Source organism: Curcuma longa, chromosome 21 (genome assembly GCF_044706935.1).
Source record: "Curcuma longa cultivar G26 ecotype Majalengka, Jawa Barat chromosome 21, ITB_CL_G26_1.1, whole genome shotgun sequence".
NCBI classification, from domain to species: domain Eukaryota; kingdom Viridiplantae; phylum Streptophyta; class Magnoliopsida; order Zingiberales; family Zingiberaceae; genus Curcuma; species Curcuma longa.
In genome coordinates, this window is record NC_133881.1 from 10,299,379 (window position 1) to 10,321,641 (window position 22,263).

At 37.7% G+C, this 22,263-nt stretch overlaps 4 protein-coding genes across 6 annotated transcripts; 2 read left to right on the plus strand and 2 right to left on the minus strand.

The window, feature by feature from the left end:
* Nucleotides 1–21: 21 nt before the first annotated feature.
* On the minus strand, nt 22–3,616 carry LOC141815245 (AT-hook motif nuclear-localized protein 10-like). 2 transcript variants are annotated; one of them, XM_074703157.1, is made up of 6 exons: nt 3,501–3,616; nt 2,386–2,894; nt 1,992–2,044; nt 661–792; nt 364–525; nt 22–256 (listed from the first exon to the last, which is right to left on the minus strand). In XM_074703157.1, exons 2-6 carry the CDS (start codon nt 2,813–2,815, stop codon nt 122–124), a joined length of 912 nt encoding a protein of 303 aa, XP_074559258.1. In that variant the 5' UTR covers nt 2,816–2,894; nt 3,501–3,616; the 3' UTR covers nt 22–121. The 2 variants fall into 2 exon arrangements, with proteins under 2 accessions (XP_074559258.1, XP_074559259.1); XM_074703158.1 differs by lacking the exon at nt 3,501–3,616 and adding an exon at nt 3,394–3,435.
* Nucleotides 3,617–4,220: 604 nt separating this feature from the next.
* Nucleotides 4,221–13,445, plus strand: LOC141814416 (pyrophosphate--fructose 6-phosphate 1-phosphotransferase subunit alpha-like). Its single transcript, XM_074702382.1, has 19 exons — nt 4,221–4,355; nt 6,623–6,795; nt 7,683–7,795; nt 9,025–9,099; nt 9,188–9,301; nt 9,393–9,460; nt 9,651–9,734; nt 10,006–10,059; nt 10,818–10,898; nt 11,020–11,113; nt 11,185–11,258; nt 11,352–11,462; nt 11,586–11,630; nt 11,717–11,773; nt 11,932–12,036; nt 12,116–12,232; nt 12,444–12,550; nt 12,775–12,940; nt 13,090–13,445. Exons 1-19 carry the CDS (start codon nt 4,266–4,268, stop codon nt 13,213–13,215), a joined length of 1,854 nt encoding a protein of 617 aa, XP_074558483.1. The 5' UTR covers nt 4,221–4,265; the 3' UTR covers nt 13,216–13,445.
* A 478-nt stretch (nt 13,446–13,923) lies between these two features.
* On the minus strand, nt 13,924–20,426 carry LOC141814652 (uncharacterized). Of its 2 annotated transcripts, none has more exons than XM_074702588.1 (9): nt 20,266–20,426; nt 19,721–20,184; nt 19,509–19,635; nt 17,697–17,826; nt 16,518–16,554; nt 16,175–16,412; nt 15,678–15,801; nt 15,508–15,601; nt 13,924–14,357 (listed from the first exon to the last, which is right to left on the minus strand). In XM_074702588.1, the coding sequence occupies exons 2-7, from the start codon at nt 19,958–19,960 to the stop codon at nt 15,704–15,706; spliced, it is 870 nt and encodes a 289-aa protein (XP_074558689.1). In that variant the 5' UTR covers nt 19,961–20,184; nt 20,266–20,426; the 3' UTR covers nt 13,924–14,357; nt 15,508–15,601; nt 15,678–15,703. The 2 variants fall into 2 exon arrangements, with proteins under 2 accessions (XP_074558689.1, XP_074558690.1); XM_074702589.1 differs by having other exon boundaries at nt 13,924–14,022; nt 14,118–14,357; nt 19,721–20,426.
* Nucleotides 20,427–21,254: 828 nt separating this feature from the next.
* LOC141815538 (AT-hook motif nuclear-localized protein 27-like) lies at nt 21,255–22,142 on the plus strand. Its single transcript, XM_074703486.1, has one exon. The coding sequence runs from the start codon at nt 21,294–21,296 to the stop codon at nt 22,140–22,142; it is 849 nt and encodes a 282-aa protein (XP_074559587.1). The 5' UTR covers nt 21,255–21,293.
* Nucleotides 22,143–22,263: the final 121 nt, after the last annotated feature.

The following is a 22,263-nucleotide window of genomic DNA, read 5'->3' on the forward strand; positions in this document are numbered from 1 at the left end:
GTTTATACCAAGAAGAAGAAGAAAGAAAGAAAGCTGCCATTTATTGACGAAAACAAGACATGTATACAACCTCAATGGATCTTGAAGTTAGTTCAGTGTGTATCGTGGTGCAGTGCAATGTTCATGCTGAGAAGCTGCCGGCGAGCGAAGCGAGTGTTTCCAAGTCTTTTGCTCCGGACGCAGAAGGCCCTGAAGCGATCAACTGCTGAGTTCCCTTTTTCCCTTGACCTTGAGAGGCAAAGCTGCCTACGATCACCTGCAGCAGTTTCTATCATTTAGCACCAAACAAAGTTCACAGAATTCCCAAGACCAAAAGCAATGCTCAATCCTGTCGGGCCATGTTAAAAGTAAGTTTACAATTACCTGCACCGGTGAGGCCGCTATCAATCGGCCAGTCACTCCGCCGCCTATAACATGCCCGTCGGGATCGGCTAATGAAACACTGAGACCGCCTGTCCGGCGGTGCTGGCCTCCACTCTCGGTCGGCAGGAATGATCCAGAGAGTGACAAGATTTCAAAACGACCCTGTTAAAAAGGAACAGGCATGAAAGTGTAAACAAAACCAAGTATTATATCAGGTTTAAGTATCGACCAGGTAACCTAACGATATGGAAGATCCACATAAAAGAACATCTAACATCACGATATTCCGAGACTGACCTCATAACTTAAGGTGCCACCAGATGTAGCAGCCTGACAGAGAGAAGCATTTGCAATTGCACCATTTGCAGACAGGACGCAAATCGCACGTCTGCTTTGCTGCGAGAATTCCATGATCTTTGCCGACACATCCTGAAGAGTACCAGAAAACAGATATAAGCAGTTTAGTGTCGTCTTAGCTAGACGAACATTGAAATTACAAGCAATATGATCTGCTAAACTTGTGAGGTTCAAAGCTATAACATAACAGTTCTTTGATTATATCTGACTACCTCATGAGGATGTTTGAGTAGATGCATGACAGCATGAGACCTCCTTTTCTACTCAATCTTGTTTAAGATGGGTGTCACTAAGGATCTCACACCTATGCATACCTCTTTGACTGGTTTTACAGGGGATTTGCCGTATCCTCTTGAGAGTATCGGCTACGACTTGAGACCTAATCAGAGTAGCACCTTCCTAGTTCTTCAATCACTGTGCACTTGGTGATCATTTAGCATATACATCTTAGATTAGGAGGAATGTTGCACTCTAAATTTGATCAAAACATGTGATAACTTGAAACTGTTCTCAAAACTGACAAAATGTCTGGTACAAGGAATTTGGTTCGATGAAAACAACTTTAAAGATAAAAAACTGCTAAGAAAAATTCCACAAGCAAACATTATCCGAACAAAATAGTCAAATGAGTCTTACTATCTAGCTGATCCAAATAGTATTTTGGGCACCATATAGAAGCCGAGACTATAAAATACAGAAACTTCTAATGTTTACTGGACAGAAAAACTTTCAGTCAAAACTAAAAGATAGCTTAAACTTGGAGAAAACAACATTCTTATTGATGCGAGGAAGTCATTTGCCTAGGCACAACCACAAGGCATTGTTCTTCATCAATAATCTTTAAATTGAAACTTCATAACTGTTTGACTACTTAATTCATGCTGAACTCAGTTCCACCTATTGAATTATTCTATACCAGTGATGAAAACATCATGATGTAGTAAAAATTTCATAAACAATAGAATGCTATAAGATTAGACAATATATGATAGGTCAAACATATGCTCTAAGCTACCCAAAGCCATGATTGGATCAGAATTAAAATATAAAATATGTAAAAAAAAGTAATAAATGAAATCTAAAGCTAAGATAATGCAATGCTCAAAAAATAGACACCAGAAGCATTTTTGGATTTTGTTTCACATACATAGCTAGATGCAGAAAAATAAGTTACTTTTCTAGAAATATTCTCCAAAAAAAATTTATGTGAAACAAATGGAGCATCAAGGATCTTAAAATCAGTTCTAGTTTAACAAATAAACAGGGCTTACCTCTCCAGTTTGAACAGCGATAACATGTGGCATAAATCCAGTCCCAGTTGAACCTGCAAGTAGTTTACCTTGTAAGAAACACAAATGCCGATAGTGGACCGAAGAAGAGCAATTCTAGATGTCATCAAAGTTGCAACAAAAGCATGTAATGCAATTTCTAGAGCCAAATTGATAACCATACAAGATTACAATGCAATTATGATGAAACCCAAGAAATAGCATTTGGAACCAAATGTTTAACTAAATAGAATACTGAGAATTAGATAAATCCAACTGATTTCAATTGACAACCAAGGAAGAAAACAACAGAAACTTCATGGAAAACTTGTAAACCTTTCCGAGAAGTAAACAACTTACAATACAAATTACAGATTACAGTGAGAATGTAGCTTACCAAGAGCTTTTATGTGTCGCTTGTTGGTTGAACCTCGTGGGCGACCTCTAGCCCTTTTGACACCCTCTGCAACAACTGTTGCAGCAATATGAGTAGCCGGAGAGAACGCTCCGGTGCTCGGAGGAGGAGCCGCCGGACTTGTAGATAGCGGTGATACGGCGAGTGTTGGCGTGCCATCCGGACCATACTTCCTCGGACGGCCACGCTTTCTCTTGAACGACTCCCCGGAGCTATTGCCGGGAGAAAGGCCGCCACCGCCGCCGCCGCCGCCTGCCACTCCATGGAACGAATGAGTGACACCGGAACTCCAACCAGTCACTCCCTGATACATGGGAGCAACACCGGCATTGCCTGATGGTTCATAGACTCGAACACCATTCTCGTGATCGATAACCTTCGGGTTGAACAAAGAAGACTGATTTCTTTCCATGGATTAGCGCCTTTTATGCTTCCCGACTGCTACAGTCCCAACAGTGACTGCCCGGCGGCAAACATGAATTGACAGAAATCTTCGCCGGGCATTAAGAAAATGCAACAAGATCAGATTTTTATTTTCACGGATACATTTCCGAGCAATTCCATACTTCTACAATAAAAAAAAAGCAAAATCCAAGCAGATTTCTCGATTTTTTCCCCGCATTCCCTGAAATAACATAGGAAAAAGGGGGGAAACAACATCGAAATCGCAGCTTTTTAGATCTACTTTAAAAGCTACATGACTTCAGAAGAGGAAATCGGAAGCCCTAAACTCGGCGAGCACAAGAAAGCGTGTTAAAAAAAAAAAGAGCCTTTTTTTTTTCTGGTCAAGAACGACCAATTTTTTGGGTGAAATAAAAATATGAATTTCGAAATTCGACGGCTAATAATTGGTAATTAATTACAATAAGAAATTATCAGATGAGAAATTTAGGAACCCGTTTAGGTTTCGGAAAATAAAAAAATAAAGGTAATTAAACCCTGAAATAACAAATTCAGATGGAAATCTACGAGAAAAATTAGAGAAATTACGCGATCTGTTCCTCAGCCTTCTTTCACTCGATTTGCTCCCGGGAAAACAGCACAAAATCAGTTAAAAAAGGGTTTTTTAATTCGGAAGGCGAAGAAGAGAAGCGTACCGAGCGAATCGTGGGAGAGAAGAAATCCCAGTGGAAGAATCTTTCGCAGCTGGTGAGCAAAATTCGTCACGCACAATTCCAGATTACCCCCCTAATAATTTTTTTTATGCGATAATTTGTCGACAGTGATTTTCGAAATAGCATTAAATGCTCAAATTAGAAATATCCAAACGAGATATTAATATTATACGCAATATTTTAAACATATTTTTCTTTAAAATTTATAAAAATAATTCTCTAATTTTAAGTTCCACATAATCTTAAACTGATGTCAGCCATAAACTTACACGTCAACATCACGAAGAATCTATCCGGGCGGGTACGTGTCTGTACACGAATCTTAGGGCACTCGGCATTTTCCTAAACGGACCGGATAATTTCCGGGTCCCACGCGATGGCCTATCTGTGAAAAATAAAAGTATCCGGGCATTTTCCAACGGTCGCAATTGGATCAGAGGATTCGGATCGCCTGTCTTTGATTCGGCAACGGTTAAGTAACATTTGATCCACCATTGGTGATGATAATTGGGCCCACAAAAACGAACAACTCACGTGAGACATTTAGCTGATTGGTGGTTCGGAGGGGAAACGGACAGTAACTTGGTTCGACTGGAAGGTAAACCTACCGCTTCAGCGCTTCTTTTTAATTCATTACTCAAACGGGCTGCGGCGAGGCAAGGCAAGAAGCAGAGAGAGAGAGAGAGAGAGAGAGAGAGAGAGAGAGAGAGAGAGAGAGAGAGAGAAGAGAGAAGCAGGTGGAGGAGGATGGATTCCGACTACGGCGTGCCGAGGGAGCTCTCAGATCTGCAAAAGCAGCGTTCGCTGTACCAACCGGAACTTCCGCCGTGCCTTCAGGTCTCGTTTCCGCTATTTTTGGGATGTGTTTTTTTCGCCTGCCCTCGCTTGTTTTTGATCGGGTATAGTGCGTTTTCTCTTTGTTGTGTGGGGTTTTGCGGGGGAATTGCTGGATCGTCGTCCACGCTGTGTATTCCTGTTGGATCTGAAGGGGTTTTTTGGTTGTTTGAGAGTTTGATAGTGCGGGATGAAACTGTCGTTTCAGATCTCTCTTCTTTGCATGCTTTACGCATTCGATATTGTGTGTCGTTTAAACGTTTCACGAAGAGCTCGGGCGGTTGTGGCGCACTGAGCAGGCTTCGTTTTTGTTTATTTTTACTGACAGTTTTTTCAGGACTGCTTAGGGAGGTAACGAAAGTATTCTTAAGCGTGTCGTTAGTCCTCGCTAGGAGAAATTCTTTCTGGACTAGTTAACTCTAGTGGAGACGCTGTTTTAGCACTTACGTCTGTTAATATTTGTCCAATCATGCGACAAACGTTTTATTTTGAGGATCCTTTTTGTCAATTTTAGAGAAAGTTAGTTAAATGGAATGGTTAATTACCTTTTTTTATTGATAATGCTATGGAATCTGAATGGATATGTTTATTTTTATTTTCCCCTTTTTTGAACTCCTGAATTCGAACGTATCAACAAGGAATTCTCAAAAACTAAACATATATGTGGAATTGTTAGGCTATCATTTTGCATGGATGCATTGTCGAAACATTGTAACTATTATAGCAAATTCTCATATAGTAAATAATTGGCTGCACTACTTTTCTTCAAGAATATAAATACAGATGCAAAAATACTGACAATTGATGGTTATTTTACAGATATTGACATTTACTTGAATCAACGTCCAGTAATGTCAGTTCCAGTAATGCCAGTCCATAATAATGCATTTCTTTTCTTGCATAAAAATCATTCCTTTTTTTTTTTGATCTTATGTCATGGATGTTCAGCAATTCCATTACCCACATTGATATTTTAGGTTTAGGGCTTCTACATTGTGTCCTTTATATACATGTAATTATCCATTAGAACATATAAATAGATATCCTCTTTTACCAAAACTCGGCAAAGTCTATTGCAAGGATTGAAATGTCGAGCCGTGCCAATTGGCACAGGTGGAATTCACTATTTTGTGTGTTGTTGGCAAGCAAAACCATATTGGCACGACGAGACAACATGAGGGTTGAGCATCGACAGCCGTGCACAGTGAATTAAGAGAGACAAGAGAAAGAGAGAAGCTTGGAGAGAGAAGAGAAGAGGATTTGATTTAGAGGAGCAGGTAGAGGAGGAGAATATGGAAAAAAAGAACTTTGGGGTGGAGGAGGGGGAGCGGGAGGGGTATATATATAAGCTTGATCCATCACAAACCGATCAAAATAAGTCAAAATGGAACATATATTTTTATAAATTTGAAATTTAATTTAAACCCAAAATATAATATTTTACATTTCCAAAATTTGAAAAAGCTCGAATCTTTGTATAATATTTTACATTTTCAATCAAATCTAGAATTACTATAATGTTGTAGAATAGAGGACAATTTCTCATTTTCTTGTTTTCTGGTTGTTTATTCAAGCATTTTGCTTACAAGAGTTGAGGATATTATAAGTTTAGATCATTATAAAATAAAAGAAATATATAATTTACAAACGACTAAAGATATATAACTCTAAGAATTGAGGTGCTCAAATTAATCAACAAATATAAATAGAAGAACAAATATCAAATATGTACTGGAGATCTAATTAATTATTAAGTAAATAAACAATTATAATAAAATAGTTAATTAAAAATTATAACTTATTCTTAATAAAATTAATTATGTTATCACTAATAGTTCAATTAAATAAGTATTGAAATCATATTGGCATAACACGATATAATACTGAAATTGGATCCCATATGGTTATCGGGCTGGTTTCATGCTATTAATGAGAATAGTCATTCACTCTTCTTAACAATAAGTCCTGGGGATGGTTCATCATGCTCTTGCTCTAGGTTTGCATACAACTACATTTCTTTTAGTAAAAGGTGCTTTAGATGCACGTGGTTCCAAGTTAATTTAATGCCAGATACAAAATTATCATTGTATCATATCATTATTGGCTAAAACTCTAGCATGACTTGACCTTCGTCTATTGAACCCAACTCATTCTTTATTTGATTCAGCTGTCTTAATATAGGTTATTTATATTGCTGGCCAATAGTCTTGTTCCTACTCATATTGTATTCTGGTATGTTCTAAAAGATTACTCTTGTATCCTCTTTTCAGGGCAATGCAGTCAGAGTTGAGTTTGGAGATGCAACAACTGCTGTTAATCCCACTGATGCACATGTCATTAGCCAAGTATTTCCACACACTTATAGCCAACCATTGGCACATTTTTTAAGGCCTACTGCCAAAGTTCCAGATGCGCATATCATAGTGGAGCAACCAAATATTAGGTGTATTTTCTTATATAAATTCATCTTTCTAGTATTGACATCCACTTAAAATACAAGAGTTATTTTATATCAGGTACATTACATTGTGAACCTTTCAACTTGATAACATTCCCATGTGCCATCTAATGCACTACGAGTATGACAATAGAGCTTTTGTAGAATTAGCAACTCAAAAAGGATAGACTGTATACAGAATGCACTAGGAAATTTAGAAGTTTGCTCTAGTCTAGTATTTTCTTAGAGGATAAGCTAATGGCAAACAAGAGGATCATTGAGATTGAAGTATGAATTGATGATCCAATTAGGAGGGTCTCTCAATTGGATGAGGTTGTATGCATGGAGGAAATTGGTACACTTGGACCCAAGGATATATTTGTGAAGTATGGTGATACTTTTGCTGTTCAGCAATAACTGTGCCTTTCCTGAAGCCACGTGGGATTGTGTTTCGATGAACAAGGATTAGGTGACTGGGTCTGTCTAACTGATTGAATCATTCATATCAGTAACCTGGCAGTCTGCCAGTTCATTGAGTCATGTGTAATTTGGTTTTGAAAATATTGATTATAACCTGTTAGTCTAACTCGCAGTTTTCTGGTCAATCTGCAACTTTTTGGCTGAATTGAGCTGTATGCATGCCAACCTGATTTGTCATCTCATGGAGAGTCAACCTCTGGCACATAAGTAATAAGTTTGAATTGATCAGAATTTTTTAACAAGTTGATCAACTTACATTATGCAAATTTTGTGTATGGAGATTAGTTAGATGTGTCTTGGGTTTGTTGGCAATTCAGAAATTTGTTTTCTTTATAAAAATCAATACTTAACATGCAATTTGTCTTTAGTAGCTTTTTTCAAGCAACTACTAACCATTTTGCTTCTTGTTGTAGGGTTGGTATAGTATTCTGTGGGAGGCAATCCCCAGGAGGACACAACGTCATTTGGGGTCTTTATGATGCTATCAAAACCCACAACCCTAAAAGTACATTGCTTGGGTTTGTTGGTATGTCCAGTATTTATTTAATATTCATTAAAAGTATATAAATAGAGCTTTTTGTTGCACTATCTGTAATGATATCTGGTTCAAATTGTCATACACCTCAACACTTGTGGTCTAGTAGGATTTGCATCATAATTCTACATATGATATTCATTGGTCAAATATATATGGTTATATAGGTTTGTCTTTTTACCCTTATGCAAGTCTATTTAGCTTTCTATGTAAATCTTGAGGTTACTACATCATGGAAAGAGGTGCAGTTCCTCAAAGGTCAATTTTCTAACCAACCATGATGCATGGAGTATAGAAAAGGTAATTGCCCAACAAAGTAAAATTGGACATTCATACAATTCACAATTGTAATTTTTCATTATTATTAGTCCACTGAACCATTTAACTGTATAATTTTCTAAATCGTATTTCTTATGAGACATTAATCATAATCTATAGATGAGTAGTTGTTTCCATTCTTGATTGAAAAGGTTAATTTAATTGTTCATTTGAGTGTTGATTAGTGCTCATTAGTTTGGATATTTTAGATTTATGCTGAATCTTTCTTATACTTGTGTCTATAATCTTAGCCCTTTGGTAGTTTTATGCTGTTCTTTATGCATTTTACTAATGCCAAGTTAGTACTTACCATCCAATCCTAGCATCTCTTCTATGCTTTTGTCTTGACTTTCTACAAGTACAGCATAACTTCCATTATTTGAATTTTGAACAGTGTGTTGTTTTAATTGCTTATTATTGTTATGACTTTAATTTCTTGGGTACTATCACAAAAAGAATACTTCAATAATCTTTTCTCTCTCCATCTTTTATCATGTTTTCCGCTTCCGTACTTTAACATCCTGCTATAGGAAAAGGAATTTTGCCATAGTGGAAGCCTCCAAAGATCTAAATTATTATTTTTTTCATGCAACGGACTTGTTTGTTAGGTTGTTCTCTATATCCAAGAATGTGTTAAGTCCATGCAATCTTAATTCTTTGAGGTTATTTTTTAAATAAGGCTCAAAGTGTACTAATATCTTTCAAATGCTTTTTGGACCTACCTCAACAATTGAATGCTTTTCCTCCCAAAAATTATTGTTCTAGTTGTTATTTTTAAATCATATTTGTTTTGTTTTACTAAATTGTGTTTACTAGGTAGCTACTTGGATGATTTAGATTGTCTACAATTTTAATGAATTGTATATGTATCCTTTAGCATTATTTATTCTCATTCCTTGCAGGAGGTACCGAAGGATTATTTGCAAAGCAAACTGTGGAAATAACTGATGATATCCTGTCAACTTATAAAAATCAAGGTTTTTGAAGGATATCTATGATCTGACAGTTTTTCTTCTACTATTTTCATATATTTCTTCTAACTATAATATTTCCTTGGCTTTGTAGGTGGCTATGATTTACTTGGCCGGACAAAGGATCAGATAAGATCAACCGAACAAGTCAATGCTGCAATGTTGGCCTGCAAAGACTTGAAGTTAGACGGTCTCATCATTATTGGAGGTCTTGTCTATTTATGCAAAAGTATGTCTATTCAGATAGCCAGGATTAACTGTTGATTATCCTTTTTCTTTTTTCTTTTACAATTCTCTAGGAGTTACTTCCAACACAGATGCTGCCCAGCTTGCTGAGACATTTGCTGAGTTAAAATGCCCAACAAAGGTTCCAGATTTTGAGTTTGTTGACTCAACAAACTACTAATATTTTTTTTGTATCTAGTTGGTGTCCAAAGGACTTTAATTTGCCAAATTGATGTATATACTATTGCAAATTTTGGTGAATCTTTATGAGGAAAAAGGTTGTTTTGTTAGATCTTCTATAAGTATTAAATGCGAAGAAATTTTGCTGACAGGTGGTTGGAGTTCCTGTAACCTTGAATGGAGATCTAAAGAATCAGTTTGTTGAAACAAATGTTGGGTTTGATACAATATGCAAGGTATTGTTTTTTTTTTAATGAAAATAGTTATATAATATTTTCTTATTTATCTTGCTAAATTCATGACACTATGCTCTTTATAAACTATCCTAAGATGAATTGCAACTGGAATTGTGTTTTATTTTCTTTTAAATTTAGAGAATCACATTTCTCATAGCCTTTTTATTTTGATTTTCAAAATACATTCTGGTTGCGTCTTACACTTTCCCATGGTTGTGGCTGATATTGTTCAGTGATATAACAAAAATTACTTTTGTCATTCTATTTGCAGGTTAACTCACAGCTGATTAGTAATGTATGCACAGATGCTCTCTCAGCTGAAAAGGTACCCTGCCTTGCTCCTTTAGCTTAAATTAAAGCTTTGTGATAACATAGAGTGATGGTTCTGTGTTGTGTTTGAACATAGCACTGAAAAAAACATCCACTTAGTTTTCACTTTAGGTCCTTGATTCCTTTCAAGGATAAAAATTATATACTTTATTTCAAAAAGAATCATTTTGTTGTTTCTTCTGTGCTTTTGCCCTGTGACATGCCATGTGTCCACTTTTGTATATACTTTAGTGAGAGCTATATTCTTTGTGTATGCCCTGTACAAGGTGAATACATCAGCTCTCAATCCCTGGGTTTCGTCATTCATTTGCTCTCTTCTGTCAATTCTTCTATTTCAAGTTTGGATAAATGGCTGCTACTCCTGTCAAATATACACATCCATTTTCTTTAGGGTCCCTCTATTTTTGGTGGTTGACACAGATGAGAAACTTTGTTTCACTCTATAGATGATGGTTTAAATCAAAACTAGGGTTTGCATTAGTTGGTGGATCACACTGGAAGGGGAGAGCTCTAGAAAAACATTGAGTGGTGATTGAGCCAGACATTTCCCGGTCCTTATTGTCTGTTGATATGAATCAACATTAATCTGATATCATTCCAAGCTGATCTAGTAATCAGCACTGAATTGGAAATTTTTAGCACTTGTTCTTTTGTACATGGTGCTGTCAATCACACACTATCTGAGAGATTATTATGACTTGCTTTGCTTTATTTTGATTCTTTGACTTATTTAAGACTTCATTTGCTTTTCAGTATTATTACTTTATTCGCCTGATGGGCCGTAAGGCTTCCCATGTAGCTTTGGAATGCACTCTTCAGTCACATCCCAATCTGGTAAGTTCTTATTTCTGGTTGCATTTATCTGTTCTTGCTGCCTTTTATCTTCTTCTTTATTATTATTTTTTATTTTCTATGTAACTCAGATTCTACTCTTGGTTTATTATTACTGCTTCAGGTTATCCTAGGGGAGGAGGTCACGTCATCTAAATCTACAATTTTTGATATTACAAAACAAATATGTGATGCAGTCCAAGCCAGGGCTGAGACGGGTAACATGTGAACTCTTTTGATTAACTGTTCTATTAATCATTTACTGATGTACCAATTGCTTCTGATACAGACAAGAATCACGGTGTCATCCTTATTCCGGAGGGGCTTGTGGAGAGTATACCAGAATTATATGCCTTGCTTCAGGTAAAATAAACCTTGCTTCATTATACTTTCGTTGCTTGTTAGATTGAAGCTCGGAGACTTGTTTTTATATAATTTAATGGTCAAATGGATTAGGAAATTCATGCTCTTCATCACCGGGGAGTGTCCGTTGATGATATTTCCTCTCAACTTTCACCTTGGGCTTCTGCTTTATTTGAATTCTTGCCACCATTCATCAGGAAACAGGTACATGCACTTTCATGAGCTGCTTCTTTGTGTATTAGAATATATTTAGATGTTTATTTGCTAGATCGTGGAAAATATTTCCTGAAATATTTATCAACCCTAAACCCCTTCTTGTCACTGCAGTTACTTCTGCATCCAGAATCTGATGACTCTGCACAGCTTTCCCAAGTAAACGTCTAACATTTTACATATTGAAAATATTTGAAGAGCAGTCATTTTCTTCTCTTACTAATGCATAGTGTTTTTCTATATAGATTGAGACAGAGAAGCTTCTTGCACATTTAGTTGAGACAGAAATGAACAAGCGTTTAGTAAGTTCAACTAAAATTCAAGAGTTTTCAGTACTTAGAGTTCAGACTGACAATGTGCTCTTTAACTTTCTATTAAGTGGTCACGTTCCTTTTATTTATTTTTATGCTGCATCTTTCATCCTCTATGCTAACAGTTTAAGTTGTGGATTATTTTACAGAAGGAAGGTACCTACAAAGGAAAAAAGTTCAATGCAATATGCCACTTTTTTGGGTATCAAGCTCGAGGATCCTTACCATCAAAGTTTGATTGTGACTATGCCTTTGTATGTCTTACATTTTGCAACTGGTGTCTTTAACTTCCTCATCTGAGTTGTGACGTCTATCAAATTAATGCTCTTTTAGGTTCTTGGCCACGTGTGCTATCACATACTAGCAGCTGGCTTGAATGGGTACATGGCTACCATTACAAATCTGAAAAACCCTGTGAACAAGTGGAAATGTGGTGCTGCTCCATTTACAGTAAGACCTGCGACTCATCAACTTGTTACTGAAATTCAAATGCTCTGAACGGCCAAACTGAACAAACTTGCAAACTTTGCTGCCCAAATCAACACTTTTAGTTTTGGGGTTAAACTGCAATTTAAGGCAAATTCTAAGGGTTAAGTTAGAATTGTCCTTTAAATAATGTGCATATAAGTTTCATTTGACGAGAGGCTTTGATTATTGCTAGGCAATGATGACGGTGAAGAAACATTGGTCATGTCATCCTGGAATCACCTCAATTGGAAAACCTGCCATCCATCCAGCCACAGTTGACTTGAAAGGAAAAGCATATGAGTATGTGTATCCAATAGTTTCTTGCTGATCCTTTTTTGGAACTTTCTATTTTATCGCTAGCCAATGTTAGCCAGATATAATAATTTGTAGAATCTCCATTCTCAGAGTAAGAACACAAGTTTTTCATTAGAATATTTCAAGGATTTTTTTGATTATTTCCTCCATATGCAAACTATAGATTAGCATGTTTTTATCAGTCAACCTTACTTAAATTTGTATTCCAGGTTACTACGAAACAACTTCTCAAGATTTCTGATGGACGATATCTATAGAAACCCAGGGCCCGTCCAGTTTGATGGACCAGGTGCTGATGCTAAACCTCTCACACTGTGCGTTGAAGATAAAGACTACATGGGCAGGATCAAAAAGCTGCAGGAGTATCTTGATGAGGTTTAAATTTCGTACTCTTGCATTCTTGTCATCCTTTGCATTTCGTTAAGATGCTAGCTGGCTATGGATCACTCAGGCGAATTTTTCTTTATAATTCGTAATTCTGGAAGAAAAAAATGATATATTATATTTCTGGCAATGTTATATAGGTAAGAAGCATTGTGAAGCCTGGCTGCTCGCAGGAGGTCCTTAAAGCAGCATTAAGTGCCATGTCTTATGTGACCGAAACCTTGGCCCTAATGTCTTCCTCTCCGAATGCGCAGAAACTTCATTGAAAGCTCTCTTTACCCTCAACTCTTGGCGAACCTTTTCTATTCTACCCTCTCAGTTTTACAAACTGATGATATATGTTTATTGCTTTTTTTGCGTCTATGTTTTTTCCTTTCTTTTGTTCCTTCTTACATGAGCCTGTGATGCTGACTGCAGCGGAATAAGAAAAAAAAACAATTTCTGTTATACTATTTGGATCCTTGGCAACCAGAGAAGAGCTACTGACAAACTGGTATCAGCATTTTCTGTGTTGTGACATTGTGAATGATAACTCGTCTTGTGGAATCTTAACTTTGGAAAAACACTGTTTCAAACTCCTCTATTGCTTGCAGATTTTGCTAACTACATGAAGAAAGGTGGTAGTTTGTTGATGTTTGAGTTTGTAGTTGCACCAACAATGTCCCCTATTGCTTCCGTGGCTTTGTCCCGATCATGGGACTAGGCAACTTTTAACCTGTTATCGCAGTTAGTTATGCGATATCCTGAGTTATGGCACTGGGAGAACCTCAACCAGATTGCATCTACTTGCATTGTCACCAACAAGACAGTTATAATTGTCAAGGACCTGGTCACCTGGTCGAGTATCAGAAACAATTTGGCCATGTCTTCCTGTAATCTCAAGTTTTCAACTAACCCTCAAGTTAAAACTGTAACTTGCGGCCGTAGCGGTTGCTCACAGGTGAAATTTAGATGATCAATGCAAAAGTACTATGTCCAAAACAAAAAGACTTAACATTATCACAACAAAATGAACTCACATACTGACTGGAGCTGGTTTTGACACCTTCAAAGACCAGATTATTTCCATGACACTGTTTAATAACATCAGATCTATCTAATCATAGATAACACATAGAATTGAAGTGATGAAGCTACAGGTCCATTGTTACATTGAAGATGAACTTACCATTTAGGAACATGAAATCAACTGGTAATAGAATTAGCTTCTCTTGCTTTCAGGGAAGCTGCGGAGTTGTCAGACTCCAAATCTGACTCCTCGATTCCTCTAAGTATATATATATGCTGAAGATTGGACACAGGTTGGTGTATCCGATCTTTCACACTGAGCGATCCGTGCTCTTGTGCTTTCGGCTCCCTCCATTAGAGCAACTTGATGACTCCTGTAACAGACCATGACAAGGACGACCTGTAAAAAAAAAAAAAAAGATTCATCTGTTATTCATGATTCCTGCCCAGAACAACAATACAGGATGAGTTGTTTCTTTAACAATATACTCGTGTTCCTGATCGAAAGCGCACAAGCAACCAGTGAAATTTAAATCAGTTTGATGTGTGAATGCATCCCCTCGATCAGATTGACTATACTATCATGCTACTGAAAACATCAGAACAGCATCCGTTCAGGTATCCTCGCAGTAATCGGTGCTTAGAATATGTAACTTAGATGCATGAACTATAAGAACTTGCCAGTTTTTTAGAGTTAAATATTGCACAAATACCTTGATCCTGACTGTTAACATTAACCTGTTCTATAAGATCATGCATTTAAGCTACCCAAAAAAAAAAAACATCCTTACACAAGGCTTATTGTGATGAAGTGGAAATGCTTCACACTAGCAAATTTTCCTTATTTTTTGACCTAGATCGACCTTTTCCATACTTGAGCCCATAGAGTCAAAGGTCTAGCAAAATTTTCTGAATTCAAGAATAGCAATTTTTTCAAGCTGACAATTTTGAATATTTCCTCTAAATATCTAGACTAGAATAACCGATGACAAGACCAATCAACAAAAAGGCATTACTCCCAACTAATTAGAGTCAATATAGATCTTATTCAATTCTGCTAAGGATATATCTAGTGATATCTATATATTCCAAATCATTCTAATTCCAGCTAATACTTCTCACCATGCCAATTTAAACTAAATCAAAATATAATTTTGCCAACAACTCACTCGTGCACTTAAAAAAAATCACAAATTCTGTTTCAGCTCATCGTGTTATTCATGCCCTGCGTGTGCTCTTTTTCAGATTGTTTTGAATGTATGTATGCACAACATGTCAAATGATATACATGGATGTCTTACATAGTCAAACTAGGAACACTACTAAAAGCGGTCAACTAAATGAACTGTTGATTATAAAACAAGATGTCAGAAGTAAACATATGGTAAAAGGCTGAAGGTTATAGCATATGCTTGTCTGCATAGAAATTATAAAATGAGCATACTAAGGATGACTATATATCATTTTGTGCCAGTTCAACCTCAACAACTAACAATTAGGAAGGAATTCTATTAAATTACCCACATATATAAGTGAAAATTAGAAATAACCTCTAGAATGCAAAGATGATAACTTGCAAGGCAAGAATGCATGCCACTAATGTGAAGTACTGCTCTTCTTAGTCCTGCTGCAATCTAAGGATACCTGTTACATGAAGCAAATGGCTATTGGATCAGTTAAAACAAAAAGAAAGAACCACAGAGTATGATCCATAACCTACCTCCAGATGATATCATGATGCTCATTTCAAACGGCTGTTTGATCTGAACCATTTCCCTGCACAAACTGTGGTGAGTGGCCAGGAACTATGAAGTGTGGCTGTGCTGGAACATTGGATGGTATTCCTGTACGATAAAACACAATGTTCACTCGCATTAACTATGTACCCATAACATAAGAAGCTGCTGGGAGCTGCATATACATGAGTAAGGATCAAGAATGTCAGAGCTTCTGTCCTCCTTTTAGCTCAGAATATATTCATCAAGATTAAATGAAAATTTAACCTAAATGGATAATGATTTTTGTTATCTGATTCTCTAAGTTAAAACTGAACCATATAATGGCACACAAATTTCAGGTGAGTTCTATCAAGTATTGAAAATCTGAAATTTGCAAGCTTATCTTAGACAAGGGCACTCCATTTCAGCCAACCAACTGAATAATACTGCTAGATAATGACCATCAAACAATTACAACTAATTAACATGGAAAATGTACCAGCTGGATAGGGTGTTTGTATCATTGGTCGAGGTGCACCAGGCATTCCATTGACATTTGATCCACCTAATTGCACAATCTGGTGAGCAGGCATCGAGTAACCCTGAATTGTCATATAACCAGGCCCACCTGAGATGGGTTGGCCAATTTGACCATGTGGATAAATGGCTGTGTTTACAGCTCCAGGAAGACCATAAACTTGAAGATAAGGATGTCCTGTGTAAGGGTTATATACAGTCTGGACAAAAAAAATGGAGATAATCACAAGAGATGCAGCTGTGTTTTAAACTTTCAAAAGAATATCTAGTTCAAAAATAGGATATCATGGTTTGTTGTCCTGAACCTGTGGATACAAGTATTCGGGTCCGTATGGATTGTAACTGCAAGGAAACCAACAAATCTCTTAAATGATGACCTATTGAAAGCGATTGAATACCAACAATTACATTCTAAATAATAAGTTGTCACTGATAGATGATAAAATGAGGTAAAATGGTACAAACACATCCAAATATAGCTAATAGAATCAACACTTACAGATTGAGGGTGTGAAATGTAAAGAAAATGAAAGAAAAATGTGGCTAACATATAAAAATAGAAATTGATTCAAAAGTGGTGAATATTACTAGTGATATAGCTTTACATAGTTTTCAATGAAGTGATTTGATCCACCATGACAAGCTGAGGCATTCATGATTGGGTCCTTTTGATATCATACTGTTTGTCCATTCAATCTATCCTTACAAATAGAAAGGTTTTTAATGTTTTGTTAAGGTGTTAGAAAAAATGAAACAAGTAAACAGATATATTAGGTTCACTTAGTATTTCACAAGAAAACTGTCACTTCTTTGATAAGATAAGATGCAATGCATTCACCTTCCTTAATTTTCTTATAGAATAGAACTTTTGATGTTTTGTTCTTATAATTTTTTTTCATCACATGGATTAAACAATTCATTTTATCATCCCTTTTGTTGTTTCTATTGATTCTCATCTAATATAGTTGATGTTGGCATTGGCATACACGGCACTTCATATATAAGCTAGTTACTTTTGGCAAGAAAAAACTCATCACTTAACAGAAGGAATTATATTCAATGAGTCACTCCTTTTCCATACCATCTCAATCCCCTTCATTCTCATTCCTTTATTTCATTCTAGGTTATTAAATAGGAACATAGAATATTTCAATCTCGCATACAGCTCAACTTAACTGCCTACAGAAACTATGAGATGAAAAAACAAGTTTTCCGCTTTCCTAACAATGACAAGATGTTATGGAAGACACAGAAAAGAGTCATATCCATTCTCATTATTAGGATTTCAGATCATAAAGTTCAAACTTGAAAAGTCTGGATGCAGAGATACTATAAGTATCTTTTTCTACTACACACATTAAGTCTAAATGTTTGTAGCACTCGTTCTTTAAATCAAGGATACCATAAGGTAATCAAACACTGTAGATTCGAAGGCAAAATCATTCAGAAAAAATGGCTTTAAAAGATTTAGCTAATCAACTTACCTATATTGTGGATATGGAAACCCAGGTTGGTAGTTGAATGGAATAGACACTTGATGAGTGGGGCTTCCAACAAATGGCACTTGCTGAACTGGTACACCTCCAATGTAAGGAACTACTGGCCTTGGGCGCACTAAAAACAATGGAGCAAAACATCAGTGATCTTATTATAAAATAGTCAATGGCATGCCTTATATGCATCTGTTGAAGAAATGAGAAAACATAAATAATTATGTGTTCCATTTTACTACACATTCTTAAACTGCATTACTAATATCCTTTAAAGAATAGTTTTTGCTGGAAGATGAATTATAAAAACAAGCAGAAGACAATATGAATGAAAATTTAACAATGTTTAATAACATGATTACTATGTTAGTGTGGTTATGAGAAAATAAAATAGACAAGGGGTTCATCATCACAGAAAATGAAATGCTACCAAAAGAAGCAGGTAAAACGCCTTGGATAACCATCATATCTTATGTAAAATTGCAAGTATCAGAAAATCCATAAAGAAGAGGAAACTCAATCGTGGTTCCTCCTTTCTCTATATACTACTTCCTCTTTGCTTCCACTGCAGCCTACTCTAGAAGAACTCAATGGTGATTCCTCCTATTCTCTACTCATTCCTGTATTATCCCACTCGTACTTGATAGTCCTCACCCCCCTACCCCACAAAAAAATAAGATGCTAAAGGTTCATGAAGTATCTGGAATTGGTAATTGATTTCAACATGACAAATATAATATTGTAAAGACTTAAAACCACCATGATGATGTATAGGTTCAAAAATAAAAATAGCACATAAAGCAACAAAACTAAGTTCTTTCTAGAAGAACATTCTATCTGGAAAATGACTTTCTAATATGCAGTCTAAGAATAGTGTGATGGGGAGAAATTTAAAATCAGTGTGATTATTTCTTTAAAATGAATGCATGAAATGTAGTTCATTGCTCTCTGATTTCAGTTTTTTGAATTATAAGGTATTATGCTGATCACCAACAAACATTCCAATTTAATGCAAAGTTCTCAAAGAGGACAGCAAAATGAGATTCTATGATCTGGTCATATTCAAAAACTAAACAAAATGCATCTTAAGGCTCACCAAGTCACTGACTAAATTGTCACAAAGCTATGGAATTGACACTTGAAAATAGATAGGCTTGACAATGAGTAATAAGAGAACAAGCATCTAGTGGTCATCACAGAATGTATATCCAAGGATCAAGGAAACCCATGGAATAGAGAGTATACGAGAAACAAAAGGACATAAAATGGTTAACGAGGCTCATTTTTTAACTTGAAATAAGATTCTTCAAAAATTCAAATAAATGTCATCATGCTGCATATAAAAGATTAACAATTTCATTTACTTGAATAGGCCAGTGCAATTAACCAATCAAACTTCATGAAAGTTAAAACACCAGGAAATAACTGAATAAGAAACAAAATGTAAATCTTTCTTATGTATGAGTTTACGACAAGGGAAATGATTTTTGATTGCCTTAAATGGCACACTAACTGCACTTAATAAGTAAAAGAAAAAATGAAAAGAAATTTTGCAAGCAATATATGTAGCAAGGGTTTCTGGTCTCAAACAGTCATACAAAAGACTGTGGTGCAATAGAAACAAGAAATTTTGTCAGTGTCAATGTAGCATCATAACCGTATTGCATAAAGTTGGCTATAAAGGAGAACAATTGAATTCATTGGAAAGCAAAAAAGAACCATTTAGCATATTTGACAGGCACTTTTCTACTATTTTTCTTTGAATGTGAAAATGATACAACTAGAATCAAAGTGTAGTTAGTATACCGCCAAATGGAAGAGTAGAGTGTGGCCTTCCAAGGGAAGCCAAGTTACAATTTGCTCGCCGGCCATCAATAACTGGTGTTGGATCAGCGCATGCCCGCTTTGCAGATTCAGGATCTCGAAAAGTGACCTAATCCCACCGTACAAACAAGCACAAAAGAACAGCTAAATAAACGATCTAGCTTCTGCAAGAACCAAACCCAAGCGATACTCACGAAGCCATAACCCTTGGACCGGCCGGTGTTCTTGTCCGTGATCACGACGGCCTCGAGTATCTCCCCGAATTGCTCGAAGTGGCGGCGGAGCATCTCGCTCTTGGTCTCCCACGCGAGGCCGCCGACGAAGACCTTCGTATACGTGGTGTCTCCAAAGGGCGAATTCAGGAAGTGGATGCCGGAGCTGGAGCTCGACGCTGACCCGGAGGCCGACCCAGGCCCCGGATGGTGAAAAGCCATCGAGAAATCCAAAGCCAACACCCCAAAAGCACGAATTCAGACTCGAAAGCAATACAGGGACGGATCGAGCGCCGGAACCCTAGCTAGGGCTTTCAAAATCCTAGCTTTAGGGGTTCGGACGATCCAAAATGCTAACTTTACAAGGACCAGAAGAAATCTCGCACAGAATACGACCGAACAAGGAGGAGAAACGGGATCAAACTCGCAACTGAAAGAAATTGCACCTATCGAGGAAGAACACATATATTATCGGAATTTAGTATAATTTCGACAAAATTAAATAGAAAAGGTGGGGTAGGTCAGACGAAATTATGGAGAGGGGCCTTGTTGCACTGTGTGGACGCGAAACGAATCCTTAAGAACCCTAATTGGCGAATATTCAATGGTAATCATTCCTCGAGCGTGGAAATTTTCTGACTCGAGGATTGATTAGAGACCAAACTGCCTGTGAAAGCCTGAAACCCTATTCAAAGTTTCTTGATGTTTAAGCATCCACTTCCATCGATTGCTTTAGCCACTGCCAACCTTTTTATCATTGAATGCAAATTAATGTGCTAGCGATCGATTTCGTGGACCAATTGCATTTTTTAAAACAAACTGATAAAGAATTTTAAAACAATTGTTTTCAATTATTTATTCAATCATAAAATTGATCTGTTTTTTTTTTTACTTTGATGAAGCATGCAATTCTTATATTATGCATTAATATCATAGAAATATTAATAGACGTCTCCTTAATTTTCTAAACACAATTCAATAATATTATCACAATTTAAATGCATAACATGCAAAATGTTGTGAAATATAAATATTTATTATTTTAAAATATGTAATTAAAAACGTGGATTTTGTTGCAACCTTCAAACCTCTTTAATTCATTATTTAACATGCCATGAAAACACACCTAAAAACCTTTCCTCCTCCCAAGTCAAAAACCTGTTATTTATCGTAATCATCATCATGTTTGATTCAGATCTTGGGAGATGGTGCTTAATCATAGACAGCTCAAGATCTGTTTTTTCTGCTGAAAAGGTGATGATCTTATGGAAAAAGATTGCATCTTGCAGCTTTTGGTGGTGCAGGGGAAGCGATAAGGGTTCTCAGATCAGATGGGCGAAAAAGGTTGCATTGATCTGTGAATATATAAATTCTTAATCTGTTTCGATTTTTTCTTGTGGGAGATCAGTGAGCAGGAGATTGAGTAAAAATTTCTAGTTTTGGATTCGGTTTTGACTCGAAGCTTTGAAGAAGAAGGAGAAGAAGAAGAGTCTGATCGAAGAAATCTATTGATAAGCTGGCATACAAGTGGCGGGAGCGAGTCGACGTGACGGAGATGGAATCCGGCGGTCCCAGCGGCGGCGGAGGATCTCCTCCCACTTACGTACACCATCTCCTCCGCCTACCACCGCCGTCGACGCACGCGTTGACGCAAGATTTCAAGCAGTCCCAGGCGAAAACCCCCCTGCATTCCCCAGACGACCGGCCGCCGCCATCTGACTCTTCCCCAGCCGGCGGCCGACCACAGGGCTCCAAGAACAGGCCGAAGCCGCCGATTATCGTCAAGCGGGACTCCCCCAACGTCCTGCGCCCGCACGTGCTCGAGGTCGCCGACGGCGCCGACGTCCTCGAGTGCGTCTCCGAGTACACCCGCCGACGAGGGAGGGGGGTCTCCGTGCTCAGCGGCGTCGGCAGCCTGGCCAGCGTGGCGCTCCGCCCTGCCTTGCCGGGGAGCGCTGTGGTCACGCTGCGCGGCCGGATGGAGATCCTCTCGCTGACCGGAACCGTCCTCCCACCGCCGGCGCCTCCGGGCGCCGGCGGCCTTTCGGTGTTCCTGGCTGGGGGCCAGGGGCAGGTGGTCGGCGGTGGCGTCGCGGGGCCGCTGGTGGCCACGGGGCCGGTGGTGCTCATGGCGGCGTCCTTCGCGAATGCGGTCTACGAGGGGTTGCCACTGGAAGGCGCCGAGGATGAGGAGGGGGAGCCGGCCGCCGAGGCAGGGGTTACGCAGCAGCAGCTGGCAGTGTCGCATCCATCCGGCGGAACAGGAGGCTGCGATGAAGGCGCCACCGTCGGAAGGAGCGGCGCTCAGTTCCATAACTCGAGTTTCGACGCTGGGAGCTACCAGCTCCTCAACGAGGACTTCGGCTGGGGAACTGGAAGCAGTGGAGTTCGATCGCCATTTTAACTCTGCAAATTCTCCGTTCATCTTCTTACTCAACCACTGCTAATTCTCGTGGAGAAATATTTGGAGATTTTAAATCAAAGGAATGCATTCGCTGTCTCGTTCAATTTAACTGCTTTTATAA

What these genes read in the sequence shown, in the direction of transcription:
- LOC141814416 (XM_074702382.1), top strand. Translation starts at nt 4,266, where the DNA reads ATGGATTCCGACTACGGCGTGCCGAGGGAGCTCTCAGATCTGCAAAAG. An exon ending in TTCAGTCACATCCCAATCTG is followed by an intron (nt 10,899 to 11,019) that starts GTAAGTTCTTAT and finishes TTACTGCTTCAG; the next exon opens with GTTATCCTAGGGGAGGAGGT. An exon ending in AATTATATGCCTTGCTTCAG is followed by an intron (nt 11,259 to 11,351) that starts GTAAAATAAACC and finishes CAAATGGATTAG; the next exon opens with GAAATTCATGCTCTTCATCA.
- LOC141814652 (XM_074702588.1), bottom strand. Translation starts at nt 19,960, where the DNA reads ATGGCTTTTCACCATCCGGGGCCTGGGTCGGCCTCCGGGTCAGCGTCG. An exon ending in CCGAATACTTGTATCCACAG is followed by an intron (nt 16,413 to 16,517) that starts GTTCAGGACAAC and finishes TTTTTTGTCCAG; the next exon opens with ACTGTATATAACCCTTACAC. An exon ending in ACAAACACCCTATCCAGCTG is followed by an intron (nt 15,802 to 16,174) that starts GTACATTTTCCA and finishes TTTATCGTACAG; the next exon opens with GAATACCATCCAATGTTCCA.
- LOC141815245 (XM_074703157.1), bottom strand. Translation starts at nt 2,815, where the DNA reads ATGGAAAGAAATCAGTCTTCTTTGTTCAACCCGAAGGTTATCGATCAC. An exon ending in GCGACACATAAAAGCTCTTG is followed by an intron (nt 2,045 to 2,385) that starts GTAAGCTACATT and finishes AACTACTTGCAG; the next exon opens with GTTCAACTGGGACTGGATTT. An exon ending in GTGGCACCTTAAGTTATGAG is followed by an intron (nt 526 to 660) that starts GTCAGTCTCGGA and finishes CCTTTTTAACAG; the next exon opens with GGTCGTTTTGAAATCTTGTC.
- LOC141815538 (XM_074703486.1), top strand. Translation starts at nt 21,294, where the DNA reads ATGGAATCCGGCGGTCCCAGCGGCGGCGGAGGATCTCCTCCCACTTAC.